Source organism: Bemisia tabaci, chromosome 1 (assembly GCF_918797505.1).
Source record: "Bemisia tabaci chromosome 1, PGI_BMITA_v3".
Classification (NCBI taxonomy): domain Eukaryota; kingdom Metazoa; phylum Arthropoda; class Insecta; order Hemiptera; family Aleyrodidae; genus Bemisia; species Bemisia tabaci.
This window is the reverse complement of record NC_092793.1, coordinates 29388403-29403664: the sequence shown is the minus strand read 5'-3', so window position 1 is coordinate 29403664 and position 15262 is coordinate 29388403. Positions and strand designations below refer to the sequence as shown.

General features: G+C 39.9%; 2 protein-coding genes across 3 annotated transcripts in view; one reads left to right on the top strand and one right to left on the bottom strand.

The window, feature by feature from the left end:
- The window catches only part of LOC109041143 (protein amalgam), a 641206-nt gene that overhangs the window by 493968 nt on the left and 131976 nt on the right, over window positions 1-15262 (bottom strand). The gene's annotated exons all lie outside the window — the stretch shown is intronic.
- Window positions 1923-6953, top strand: LOC140226081 (uncharacterized). Its single transcript, XM_072306549.1, has 3 exons — window positions 1923-2691; window positions 3648-3781; window positions 4293-6953. Exons 1-3 carry the CDS (start codon window positions 2385-2387, stop codon window positions 4650-4652), a joined length of 801 nt encoding a protein of 266 aa, XP_072162650.1. The 5' UTR covers window positions 1923-2384; the 3' UTR covers window positions 4653-6953.

The window sequence follows — 15262 nt, the reverse complement described above, 5'->3', positions numbered from 1 at the left end:
GGTGTCAAATAAAAATTGGATGCATTGTACTCAGAATTTGTCCAAATATTAAGAACTAGATATTTTGTAACACCAATCAGGTGGGAGTGCATAATATCGATTGTGACTCCCCACGGCAGGGAGAAGTTAGGAAAGTAGTACAATGGTGACATACCTAATACACCATCCTTAATTTCACCAGTTGCTTCAGCATCTTCCATATTTTTCCGCAGCGATGCATCAGTCCTTGGCTCATAGGATTGACGGTAAACATAACGTATTTGCATCGGGTCGTGTTCAAGTTGGTCACCAGGATGAAGACAGACGTAACACGAACATTTCCCGTTGAAAAGGATCATATTCATGATTTTTGCCTTGGCAGGTGTATCGCAACAAAAATTAGTGCAATATACTTTGGTCACCTCATGTTTTTGAAGTGCAGCTCGGAACCAGGTAATGCCGTCCCCCGCAAGCTTCTGAAGTTCTGCAATGAAGGCAGTGAAAAACGTAGCCATCGAAGGTGCAATTTTCCCAAACCAAACACCCCCTAAGAGGACATTGTACGGTGCTAATCTCTCTTTACGTGATATCTCATTGAGAAAAAATTGAATAGGCCATACAGACGAAAGTGTATTTTCGAATGGCTCAGCACCATCTGTACTGCCAGTTATAGTCACAAAAGATGAATTTCCTGAAGCTTTTTTCTCTAGTTCTTTGAAAGTGATGGCATCGAAAGAGTCCCTGATTACTTCGTCACTTTGAACCCTATTCTGTCGGTATGAGAGTAGACTTTCTCCATCAGTTCGTAGTTTCTCATATATTTGGTCTTCAACTGATATCGTCACAAAGAAATGGCCTTTATTTGCAGACTTTGGTTCCACTGGCTCACGACAAGTGGGTGCCGGACATTCCACCATGTTATCACAGTCCTCTTTTTTGCCCAAGAGTAAGAGGCATTTAGAACAATACAGGTATGATGTTTTTGTTTTCTCGGAGGTAAATATCTTATTAAACATGTAGATACTGGGGGATATGATGCTTACACCAAGAATGTCATTGATCATTTTGATTAACGCTTTTACTCCAGCATCAGATAACTTAAAACGAATGACGAAATGAATTAACATTACCAGAATTTCAAATTTTGTCAAGGTCACATTAGGCAGCACTTCAGCGTTGAGGTTGTACACATCAAAATCAGGGTCAGGTTCTTCATCCGGTGGCTCATTGTCAGGCTGAGGATCTTCATCAGAAAGCTCAGATAATGCAGAATCTTCAGAGTTACTTTCAGGTTCATTAATTCCATTGCCTTGCCAATCATCACTATCAGATTCTTCTGAACTTGACGAAGAGTCAGAAGGGAAGTCTAACTGGTGAAAAGAATCACCGCTGACTGGGGGAACTGCTGCAATATTTGCCATGGAAGAGTTATCACCATCACTCGACATAGAAGTCTCAGCATCTCTAGCACGAGCAGCTCTGAAATACCTTGTTGAACGGGGTATCCGTGAGCGAGACCCTTTATTCAGATAAGCTTTTTTAAACCCCTTTTCAGGTGGATCTGACATCGCGTAAAAAGGTTTGGGTTAAGAAGAGAATTGCACAAAAACACACTTGAACCGTGTCGGACTTACGATGAGCGAAGATAGGTTGAAGAGTACAGCGCGTACTAATTACATACATATAACTCGATAGTTTACAATAGAAAATGATCGCATTACCTTTCGAATGAGGCGCTCTCAGAGGCAATTTAAATTTACCGAAACCGACAAAACTGGAGGAAAATAGTGAACGGACCGATTATTATTTTCTAGCGATAATGACAACATAACCTCACACGTCGCACATTAACAAAAACATCAAAAGCACATACACACACACACAATCACCCTCGCCATCACAGACACACACATACGCACACCCTCACTTGACCCGCTCACTAACACTCTGCCACACTTTGCACAGTCAATCAAACCTAACAAGACTTTCCTAACAAATATTGACGTGAAAAGAAAGAAAATTAAAAAAAACCCTCGTGCATTGCAGCTTCCGAGTTTTTGTCTCTTCATTATACCTTATTATATTAGTTTTCGATTGGAACTATTTTACCAGCGTTTGGTACTGCGATCATGCGATTCGGCAACTAAGAGTGCAAAAGGTGATACGATATTACTCCGCTGATGTAACGGACAAGTGCACAACTGCACACTCTTACTTTTCGGCGGCATTGTTCTTACTTAGTGAATTTGCTCGATTCCGCGATGTGATAATTCAAATAAATATTCCGTAATAAACTCTTTGTAAATATGTACAGTGACAGTGTGGCATTGTGAATACTGTATTTTGACTTCGTTGTTAATATTGTAATTTTACCTCGTTGTGAATATTATATTATTACGAGGAAAATGGCCCATGCTGGAAAAAACGTCGTCTCATCACAACATTCAAAACCTTTCGCTTATGTTGAGTATCAAGTAGACAAATATAGAATGCCGGTGCCTCAATCTTTCATAAAGGACTTTGACGCTCAAAACTGGTCGCTTGGGCAAGAATATTGGGTCTTCTGGAGTCCAAAATCGGCTGACACGCCAACATCGATCCTCAGATCTCAAGGGGTGCTTTTGAACTTAGATAATGAAAAGGAGACACATCAAAGAGGACAATCGTCTGCCTTGCCTGGCTACTACAAGGCCCTCATATTGCAAGTAGCTGGTAAGCAAAGCCAAGTCAATTGTACTTTCTCATGTAGCGATATGTGTCGCGTTATTCAGCTGTTAGTTTGTGTTCATGAAGTCCTCGGGTTGTTGAGTATCTTGCACCCAAAAATACTTTTACCACATTTGTGGATCAACAAATTTGTTGATTGAAAATTTAAAGCGACTAGCTGCTGTGAAATTCAAATTGCACAAGCCCAGCGACTACTCATTGGCTCAACCAATTCCTATTCAGCACTCCTGGCAACTACTTATTTGAGGTTATCTGGCAACTGCAGAGAACACGCAGGGCATAAAGGGACGCACTGTAAATAATTGATTTTTTTACTTGAGAAAGTGAATTTTTCCAGGCATAGAATTTTTAGGCAAGTTTGATCAAGTGTAACAAACGTGTACGACAGAATCATATTTTAAATGAAATGAAAAATCATTTAATGCATGCCAATACAGGGCGAATGTTTCCTCTCGGCAGAATGCAGCTATTTCTTGCACACTCTCAAACGATTTCTCAAATGGCCAGGAATGCGAAGTAGGAATTGGCTTAACATGCCTTAGTGGATAATCTGTAATTGAGGCTTCACCAACAATATTGCATGGCTTTGTTACTTGGTAATTTTTAGAGCATTTTGATACTTAAAATTTGCAGATGGACAGGCTCTGTCTTCTTTTCTTTCACATTTTTTTTCAATTTTAGTTGCATCTGCGCACGAACTTCTAACGACGCATTCCACAAACTCTTGCTTGGATATTAAAAGATTGCGCCTAAGAAGTCAAGGATAAAGTCGAGAAAATGGTGAATTGAAAATCGTTGGCCACCCTGAAGTGACTCTTACTTGCTGTTCCCAAACTCCTTCATTTCTGAAAAAATAGATATTAGAAGAGGGTTGGCCTGTTAAACTATCATTATTTGCATTTTGAGTGTGCCTTGCATCTGAATCCTTTTCTTTTTTCTAGATTCAGCTGCTGCATTAGAAAAGGCCTTGAAAAGCAAACGAATCTGTATTCCTACTGACAAAGTCATTGCTGCAAAGAATTCCCAGAAAAATAAAAAGAATCCACGAAAAAGGGATCCTTCATATGTTTCGAAGGTAAACAATGCACCTTACATTATCAAAATTAATATTTAATATTGCTTAATCACACTGGGAAGCCCATTATTGGTCCTCTCATGAAAACTTGTCTTGCACTGTCCAATTCAATCAAATGTAAGTTTAGATAAGAATTTGATATGCAATTTAAATAAGACAAATTTAAATTGTTAATCTCCTCACTGTCCTGCAGTAAATGCTTTTTTTTTTGCTTTTCTTTTGTCTCAATGTCTATATTGAAAAGCATCATCATAATGAGGAAATCTGATCGATAAGAGAAGTGGTGGGGAGCTGCGTTGAACTTTACTTACCAAGCTCTTGAACAAGTTTGTCTCAGAGGACCTGAGTATGTAACCGGATTGCAAGAATCTTAAGATTTCCCATAATTCTTGGTTGGTTTGAACTGAATAATAACTAGGTAAAAAAAACTGCAGCAGTGCAGGTGTAGGTGACTGTTATTCATTTATCAGTGCCTTTAGGTAAACTGCCCTATCTTTTTTCCCTCTCACAGTACAAAATGAGGAAAATTCGCAAAGCCAGTGATGGAATAACCACAGAAAAATGGCAGAAATTTAAGGCTCCCGTTGAAGAATCGGAGGATGCTGATGAGCCTGACTCTGATGCAACTGACTCAGATGACACTCTCCTGGCCAAAAAAGACGTAAGAATTGACCAGCAATTGTCAGAACGTAGAATTTCACAGCTGGAAAATCGAGTGGAGGAATTAACCAGACTGAATTTGTTCTGGCAGAGGAAGTATGAAATGGAAGGGACGCCACAGGAAAAGCCGAAACGTCAGACCTCGGAAGCTGAAGAGTCTGTTCGAAGAAACTTGTTTGATCGGGTTTGTGCATTTGTTAGCTGTTTCTAGTTTGCATGAATTTTTTCTCCGCTCACTGATGGCGGGTAGGGATGCATAAGTAAAAACTGAGAAATATCAGATCTTCTCTGAAAAAAAAATAATCTAAATTTTGGTTTTTACAAACTTCACTTGCAGAAATTTTTTTGTCTGGGAATGGCTCGCTCATAATTTTTTAATTGCCTCTTCCTTGAAGGCCAATTATTGAAATTGATGGATGAAGGGGAATGAAGGAATGCTACTGGTTGAATTATTTCAGATTAAAGTTATTCTACAGATAAAATGAAATGGGAAAAAGGAGGAAAAGAAAGACAATTTTTTTTAATATTAGGTATAGATGAAAAGCAAGTCTGGCCACAACCATTTTATGAATCAGTGCGTTTCAACTAAAAATTAGTTGAATGGCATAAGTTGGAGTGACTTGATCGCGTTGTTTTGAAATCTTTGCAAGCAATTTATTCTTTCTAAGGAGCAGGGCATGAAAATCTCTATAATTTGTCTCGCAAATGAAGAGAAAAATCACTTATACTTGTAGAACTTGTCTCTTTTGAAAAAATCAAATACTCGCTAACATTTTGTGACAGCAGCACTATTCGTTTCCCCTACAGGAAAAGCGTGAAATCAACGAGAAGTCTGACAGCTTAAGTGACAAACACAAGCGTGAAGTCAAAGAGAAATCCGTCAGCTCAAGTGACAAACACAAGCGTGAAGTCAAAGAGAAGTCTGTCAGCTCAAGTGACAAACACAAGCGTGAAGTCAAAGAGAAGTCCGTCAGCTCGCACGCGTTAAAGATTGGTTTAAGTGAAAATCTTGTGATTTTGTGACGTATCGAAAAGTTGTGAAGTGTGCAAATCTCCATGTTTTCATGATAAGACTCAGGGTGCAAATTAACTTTGTTTTGTAATGGCCCCGAAAGAAGAACCTATTGCCAGTGTCAAGTTCCTAGATGACAAGGATGGCAAGTGTACATTTGTGCCGCTTTCTTTCATTAAGAACTTCAAACCTTCATCAAGGAGCTTTGGAACTTGCCGCTAGACTAGGATACTCCGCTCCCTACCAACATCCAGCGGCCCAAGGTTAATTTTTGTCCGCTGCAGCAACACTAATTCCACGGCAGCAGCTGGAACAGTCCGAGTGAAAATTCGTCCAGTGGTGCCTATTCGTGCAGGAATGCAGCCTCAGCCTGTTCGCCCTAGTTTGGTCCGAATAAGAGTTACCTACGTCAATGGAAAGATACAGTCTCCCCAGACATCATGTGTCGCCCCTAAGAAGGAAGTCACAATTCCGCGGCTAGAGCTCTGCGCAACTGTATACTCCTGACTCGTCTTTTTGAAGCTTATCTCCCTTTACTACTGGACTTTGCTCCAGAAAAAGTCGTAGGTTGGTCGGACTCCACGATTGTGTTATCATGGATAGCATCGAATAGCTGACTCGATACGTTCGTCTCTAACAGAGTAGGGAAGATCCGAGACACAACAGCGTCCGTTACCTGGAAGTAAGTGCCGTCAGAATCTAACCCCAGCGATCCCGCCTCTAGAGGAATCCTACCCTCTGAGCTTCCCGCGCACCCGCTCTGGTGGGTAGGCCCATCATGGCTGACCCTCCCAGAGAGCGAGTGGCCACCGCACCCGGATCTCATCCCGGGAAAGGATTTACCCGGGTTCACACCTGCAGCCATGGTCCTGCTAGCAACCGTGGCTCCACCACGGACCCTGAGTTTATTGAAACTTGCTCTAATGAATGCTCAGGTCCAGTGCCTGAGCAAGTTAATTTCAGGACGCATGTTCATTCACCTGCATAAGGAAACCAACGTTTTCAGCTTTCTCGCTCATCCTGAGCGAGAAAATACATTGGAAGCTGCAATTTCTGCTACGATGGATCTTGAAAATAATCAGGTGGAAGATACTGAACGTTCAAATACGTATAGTATCCTTTTTAATCGTAACTCAAAATATTTGTTGCATGTTTTCCTTAATTTTTTTCTTTTACTTGTTTAAAAAAAAATAATGCTTTTAAAATCATAAGTATCCTCAATATTTCAATAGATCTCTAGAAATGCCTCTTACTTTCATTGGGGGGGGGGGGGGAGTCCTATCTACAAAACACTTTTTGAGTACATACGTTTCAAGAATGTTTCCTTAACTCAGCATTTCACAGTTGAATCGTCCGCCCCTGATATTGATGAGCAAGCTATCAAAGTTTGAGTTTGGGTAGCTGTCATTGTTGACGGAAGATGGTATCCTGGTTTGGTTAAAAAAATTGATTTCATTGACAAGAGTGCCGAAATATCATTCATGCTGCCAAGCAAAGAATATTTCTATTGGCCTTCTCAAGAAGATATCCATCAAATTAAATATAGCGGTATTTTGAGCATTTTGCCACCTCCGAAAAAACGCTCTTCGAGGATGTTTTCATTTGAAAACCACGATTTCATTAATGCACTAGCAGCTACGTACTTAGATTGAAAAGCAAACTAAGTGTTACCTGTTTACTATGTCATTATTTTTTTCCTAATTTTGGCAATCTTTCGCCTTAATGTTACCACTTTTGCCTTAATTTTCTATAATTTTCTAATAAATATTTTCTTAATGAAATGTTTGTCAGTGTAATTTCTTATCACTGTGTTAGGGTACACGAGGCTATTTTTTAAACTTCTCTCTTTTTTTCAAGTCATTAAGTGCCAAACATGCATCCTTTTACTACAGACAAAAAAATGTATGGGAGAAAAAAATCACATCCGTCACATCCGACCTCACGCCCATCACGTTAAATTGCCCCATACTCACATCCGTCACAAGGGACATTCAATACCTTTAAACAATATAGTGACATATGTACCCATGATTAATCATCTGTATTTCACGTTTTAATAATGACGACAATGCCATAATAAAATTTAATCCTTCTTTCAGACATATTTTGTCCTAAAACATTAAAAAATGAGAATGATTGGTGATGCTAATTGTAAATTTATGTAAATTTGACAGAAATATGTTCATTTTTGCGAACAAATGTTGCTTAGGTTTAACTTTTTGGCATTATTTAATCAGCTACATACTTGAGCTTTAAAAAAAATCGTGCACTTTGCCCTTGACGACACAAATTTGATGTCAGAATCAATCAAGAGTACTTGTGATGGACGTGAGTTTTCTCAAAAATTTCATACATAAAACATAAAAAATTGATATCAAACATGTGAAAAAGATTTTTTTTTTTTTTTTTTTTTTTTTTTTTTTTTTTTTAATGTGAAAAAGATTGGGACCGTAAATATATTCAAAAATTACATGCACCAAGAAAACAGGAAAACAAAAAATTATATGCGTAGGTAAACTTTCATTTTTAACTTTCTCAAATCGAAAGTGCACCCTTTTCGTGGTAATGCCCATTTATGGGCCGGACCTCGTGTTTTCGATGGTTTGATTGTTTTTAAAGGGTCAAAATGAGTGCGAATTGAAAGGAAGTGTTGTTTCTGCACATCTGTGATTGTGGAGGTCGCGATCAACGCAGCAGGTGTAAGTATGCTGACTGATTGCTGCAAAGCAGTTCAAACTAGCTAATTATTTGACAATATCTGTTAGAAGTGCTCCTACAATTTTACGAGGGGCGTTCAATAAGTAAGTATCCCCCCCTCTCTAAAATCCATAAGAATGGACCAATTTTAAAAAACTTGGGCTCAAAATCTTCCTTAGGATATTTTGAGTTCAACAAAACAAACCGCAACAAAATCGGACCATGTGCGGCCGAACGCGAGCCGTTTGAACGCGCCGAGGTGCTCGACGCTCCCGCCGAATCCGCGAGGATTTGAAGTCCGCTACAGGAGAAGAGCTTCTCTGCCAAAGCCTCAGTCGTTCATTACTGACGAAAAATCAAAGAAATTTTTGTAGAATAAGGGGCTTACCTCACTTCTCCACATAACCAGCTCGATCCAAGCAAGTCTGATACTGAGACTAAGGCTAAGAGAACAGCTTTTGGATGCCTCGTGCGTGGAAGTCTTTCAGCTGACCGCGGATGAAAGAGTGGACGGCTTGTTTGACCTCTTCCACGGATTCAAAATTAACTCCTCCGAGTTCAGATTTCAGATACGATAATAAATGGCAAACCAGACCACCATTTATTCCCGTTCCTGAAATCTGAACTCGGAGGAGTTAATTTTGAATCCGTGGAAGAGGTCAAACAAGCCGTCCACTCTTTCATCCGCGGTCAGCTGAAAGACTTCCACGCACGAGGCATCCAAAAGCTGTTCTCTTAGCCTTAGTCTCAGTATCAGACTTGCTTGGATCGAGCTGGTTATGTGGAGAAGTGAGGTAAGCCCCTTATTCTACAAAAATTTCTTTGATTTTTCGTCAGTGATGAACGACTGAGGCTTTGGCAGAGAAGCTCTTCTCCTGTAGCGGACTTCAAATCCTCGCGGATTCGGCGGGAGCGTCGAGCACCTCGGCGCGTTCAAACGGCTCGCGTTCGGCCGCACATGGTCCGATTTTGTTGCGGTTTGTTTTGTTGAACTCAAAATATCCTAAGGAAGATTTTGAGCCCAAGTTTTTTAAAATTGGTCCATTCTTATGGATTTTAGAGAGGGGGGGATACTTACTTATTGAACGCCCCTCGTAAATGGTCATTTCAACACCCATGCAGTGCGAATTTTAATGATGGATGTGGGAACACCAGTACCTCCTTGCATAATTTGCACTCATTTTGGACCTTTCTAAAACAATCGAACCATCGGAAACACAATCTATATTCAATAATTTCATGCATTTTGGTCAGTAAACAGCTGTAAAAGTGGTGTAAACTCCTAATTAGATGTCCGATCACCTGCCTTATTCGTGGACAAGATATCATCTCCTATCAGCAGTCTGGCAGGCCCAGTCTTAATTTAACAGCCCTCGTAACTCTCCTATCAGAAAGTTGTAAGTTCACACACTAATGGTGAACACAAGCTGTCTTGTCTGTGAATCTCTAAACATGGCGTTGGCTTTAGAGAGGGTCAGTTCCAAGATCTACTTTAAGGTCTCGTCTTGATGGACTGAACTGAACAGGACTTATTGCAAACTGCTAATACATCGGATATGCCATTCTCACGCATTTGTGCAGCAGCTTCATGCCTGTAACTGTCTTGGAGTGGACTAATTGGCCCACTAAGTAACATTAGTCAGTTGTAATAAGGATTCTTCGTAAAGTTGCAGCACTGGTAACTGCACATGAGTTTTTATATTGACTCTTACATGTGTTCAGGATCCTATAGAATCAATGCCCCATTCAAATTTGAAATTTTCCACCATTCGATTCATTTTGATCAAAGTCGCTTATGATTTCTTCTTTTTTCAGGTCAACAATGGGAATATCCCCAAATTCCCCAACGTCCCCCCACGTAAACCCCAAACGTTGGCCCAAGACCCCAAGTTTGTAAGTTTTTTTAATGCTGCACCATCTACAAGTTCCAATACACGAGGTGGACCATCGTCTAGATGTTTGACCACCATCCAATCGTCTGGTCGACTCCAGCAATCTACAGGTGCTCAACCTTCACAATCTGCAGGTGCTCAACCTTCACAATCTGCAGTATCAAAGTCATTATTTTTCATAAATTTGAAGAAGGATAAATTAGCGCCTTTCGAGAGACGGGTAATTCTTGGTGAAAATAATGAGACAATTCCTTCTTGCAAAGAAGAGAGAAAACTATCCATTCAAAAAAGATGAATAAACGATGTAGAATTTGAAGGAAGTAATACTTTTCAAGGAGAAATGGTTCGCAAAATCAAGGACTTTAAGACGCAATGTTCAAGGTTTTCCATAATCGTATACAGAGTTTTCAAAGGTTTTAATGCACAGGTGTTGCTCGCGTATAACCTAGAAATACAATCGGTACGCATGATGATTTGTGAAGCATTCAACCATCGGGTGGCGGCAACATTGCACCAATACAGTGGGTAGTGACTCTACCAGCTAACTGGTTGTTATTAAACGAGGCTGTTCTCTTAACACGCACCAGCGAATGTTTCTTGGTGAGCTTCTCATGACTGAAACCCCTTTCCACCCCCTACTCCTAATAGAAACCCCGATTAAAGGGTGCGGGAACGCTGCGTGCAAATTTATTACATTTTAATTGCAACCACTACTTCCAATATTGCCTCCCCAGTCGAGATAAAGGCGCAACAAAGGAGGGGAGAGAGCGGAATGTCTCGCCGATCTACTCGCTAAAGCATCAAGTGCAGGGAGGTTTCTCAAACTACTGACATAAATTTGAATTTTGTAACCACGTCTTCGTCCCATTCTACTCTACTTTTCCCCTTAGCATGGAATTCTGACTGGAGTGAATCGATCGAAAGCAATGTGTCAGAGTCCTTATCAGTGGCGAAGCGTGAATGATCAATTATCGATATTGCCCCATCTGAGGTTATGATAAAAGGTCGATTATTAGGTGTTCGTTGCGAACACCCTGTTTATCGATCCTTTTCTATTGGTTTAAATGGCAGATCAATCGATATATCACAAAGCACGCCACGCCACTGCTCCCTATCAAGAGTGATTAATCCTCCGAATCTAACAATAAGTGATCCGTCTATCATCACTTCGACGGATAGTTCGAGTTTTTGGAAAGGAAGGACAATCATGGCGGGTACACTGTTGGCGTTTTAAAAACTCTTATGTTCTTAAGATAAACGAGAGCAACTGGACAGGTTGTGTAAAGTACGTTCACGCCAATTTAGACGATGCCAGTTTTCACGTTTTAAGAGCCTCTGCACCTTAAGTACCTTTACGCAGGTTGATTGAGGGCGAAACCGTGTTACGGAATGTATTCTTACCTTTCTTACCTTTTCTTTATTCTTCTTAAATGATTCACTGAAATAAATAGATTCTCGATAAATCTACTCTCGAAAAATCGATTCTCTTGCAAAAATCGATTCAAAATTGTGAACACTGTCCCCTAGAGCTGTGGCAGCGGGACACCAGTCAGAGTCTACCTTTCGTTCGCGCGTGAGTTGTTCGCTTGGTTTATGTCTGTTTTGCTAACTTAATAAATCGTAAGATGCAAAGATCCAGTTGGACCCGAATATTAAGTGTTTTTCTGTTGGTTTTTCATATTTTCTTGAGACGGAATTTCTCTAAGTTGTAGCTGAATAATGTCAACAAGTGAGAATATGAAAATGATAGCATTTTAAGCAACTAAGACTTCTCACACACACGCGGCTGCTGAGATTGTGAGATCTCATTGCAATCCTGTGTCAGTTCTTATGACACTTCAAAAGTTTTTTCCTTCATCATTTTTTTATTTTTTAGTCAATTTTCTGGAATGATATTTCAAATGATGAAGTAAAAGTTCAGCGGTGAACGTCATTCACTACATAATCAACCTGCCGATCCAACGGCGGTGGTTCAAACAAAAACATTAAGAAATCCAAAACATGTACTGTGCATGAAGTGTGAAGTTAACTTTTAACGTAGCACTATATATTAAAGTGTTGTTTACTAGAATTGAATTGATGTTTGATTTTATCACCTGGGAACAAAGTCTTCTCATCCGAGGGGAAAAATTCCTCCAGGCGAGGACATGTGGGGAGGTTCGTGTGATGGAAATATAAAGATAATCAGAGCTAGATTATTTCTGAAAATGGAACAACTCTTATAAAGCACACAACACAACAGGTGAATAACCCAAAGAACACCGTAATTTCTCTGAAGGATGGAAAGCAACCATTGAAGGATGTATAGTCTGATATGATGTTGCTTCCAAATCAGTCAATCACTGAAGGTACGATATTGGTTGACGTATTAGGGTTCTAAGTGTGGTCACGAAAAAAATTTTACTTTCTTGCGCCACCATCTCCATCCCTTTCCGACTCACAGAAGTCTCTAAATTTATAATTCTAAATTTGAGATTTATTGGGATTCCAAATTACTTGAAACTCATTAGGAAATTACATTCCGTAACAAACCGCTAGACTGCAATACCGAACCCTATCGGTCAAATAAGAATAGTTTCCTTCTACGTAAATTTGTCTGAACACGTTTTTACGAACTACAACGTTTATTGGGACTTCCATTGCAGAATTAGCCCATAAAAACAATTGCTGAAACAGCAGGGACAGAGTTAGCATAGATATGAAGTTTCGAGAGTTGGAAACTGGATCAAACCGTGAACCACCGGTATACAAATTTTGTACCTATGTATACCTACTACGAGTTCGTCAGTGTTTTTTTTTCTTCTCTTAGAAAGCCGGAGGGTGAAAGTTGACACTCGGCAGCGATCACCCCAAAAGTTGAATGAATAAATTAAATTTCATATTTATATTCAATATCAGCAAAATTAGACGAAATAATTGAATGAATAAATTAAATTTCGTATTTATATTCAATTCCAGCAAAATTAGACGAAATAATTGAATGAACCAAGATGTTAGTTACTCCAAAGGAACTAAGAGATTGTTGTTTCGAAGAGCACCTCGGAGCCCTGGAATCCTTCAACAACACAGCTTACTCTAAGCTATTTAACATGAGGTATGTGTGAAAACATACCACTACCTGTTATAACGACAGACAATCGGCTGTAGGCACCGCTTAAGACCGGTCCCTAGGAGGTCGTTATATCCGATTGCTACTGTAAATGTGGGATTCGAAAAAAAAACTCATGGTGACAGAATATATAGAAAAAAACCTCCCTGTCTATTTTTTAGATTTATCGGAATGAAACTTCCGCCAATTCTTCGAATCCTAGGAGCTCCATCAGGCCTCAGATGGCGGAGCCAATCAGGAGTGGACCCTCCGATGTCTATGTGCTCATTATGAAAATTTTCAACTTGCACCAAAACTGGGATTTGATATCTGTACAGTGAAAAATTGGCCCGTCCTCGTTGCATTTCTTGAACTGGTATGTTAATATAAACATCCGACCCCAAGATACGACAATCTTTCTTTTTTTTCTGGTTATTTGGCCTACATTCCATTCGGAACCGGCCATCTACGGATTCAGATACACACTGTTAAAAATCAATGATTTACTCTGAGTGAATAGCCGGCGTGAAAAAAAATCCAGCGCGAATTTCGCGCTGCACTCTGAGTGAATAGATCAGAGCGTAAACATCACCAACGACGGACGAATTAGTTGAGGTACCTCAAAAGGCGTGAATTCAGGGCTACCTGTTAAATCCAAATAGAAAAAATCAGGGCCCAGCACCCAGAAACAGGATATCGTGGATCTGGCTCAGTGGAATCCAATTAGAATACACACACCACCCCCCCCCCCCATTATATAGAAGAGAGTTGGTTAAAAATTTTGTTTAGGAATGGATAGTGAGAGTGTAAATGTATTTGAATTTCTAGAAATGCTGATCCGCATTTTCACGCATGCAGCTCCGCAATACATTCCAATTTTTCTTTTTGTTCCAGGGTTAAAGAAATCCATATCACGGACAATCTCCGAGATGTAATTGTGCCGCAAATCAGAGGGGCGCATATGATGGCTCAAGTGCCGGAGGACGCAATGCAAATAGTGTTTCTGAGCCTGCATGGCAAAATCACCTCCATAAATAGATCGATTGATCAGGGCTTTCCGGAAAAATATATCCCGCACATACAATCGATGATTGCTCAGTCTTCCGAGAACGATATATGGACAGATGATAAACGCATATTCATCGTCCAATCGAAGCCTGATAGAGAAAGGCTCAAGCGTGTAAGTATTATTTTCCGAAACTAGAAAAATGATACCCTAACGACGCCCAGGGACGCTCAGGGATTTTTAACAGTGTAACCATCACATCGTTAAAGCCCGCTACGTCATCAAGATTTGACCAATCATGGCAACAGGAGCCGTGAATAAAATCGGGGATATAGCACTAACTGAATAAATACGCAACGGTGTGTTTGACTCTGTTTCAAGGTGTTCAACTTGTCTTTAATGTACTTATCGAGGGATGATCGGTTCTATGAAGCAGTCGGGAAATTTCATTAGTTCCAAAACCCTCGTTGATACTTTAAAGCACTCTCATATTTTTTAAGCCCCTCTGCCCAATATTAAGTAGCGTAACCACCACTATTCGGCAACAAGTTGAACCAAGGAGTAGGTAATGGATTGTTGTTTTCTGAAGGTGATTGACAACCCGCGCGCTTTTCAAAACACCAGTCGAAGAACTTCATAGATAAAAAAAAAACTTTTATTTCTTACTTGCTCGTCAAGTCTTCCCTATTTCTGAAGGTAGAAACCGTGCCTCCTTGGTCGTCACGCTTGAGAGCGCCTAGAAAAGACAAATGAACTTAACAATCATTTATCTCATCTTTGAAAACCTGCTATTGCTTTTCTTTTTCCTTTTTCTTTTACCGGAGATTCATTGCGGAGAGAGAAGCTTAATACTTGTGCTGACAATTTATGGATACGAATTTCCTTCACTGAAATTTGAAGAATTTCAGCACCTACGAATATTTCGAAACAAATGGTCTCAAATGGTCGCAAAAGGCATCAACCTTTTCACAGAAAAAGCATGTAACTATTTCCAAGGATTTCCAATGGATTGAATAATAAATTACCTAAGACGCTGAGGCTTAACAGACCCACATTTTAATACGGGCGCGCTTGCTAGAAATTGGCGGGAATGGGCGATAACTCCAGAAGAACAATCGTACATGCT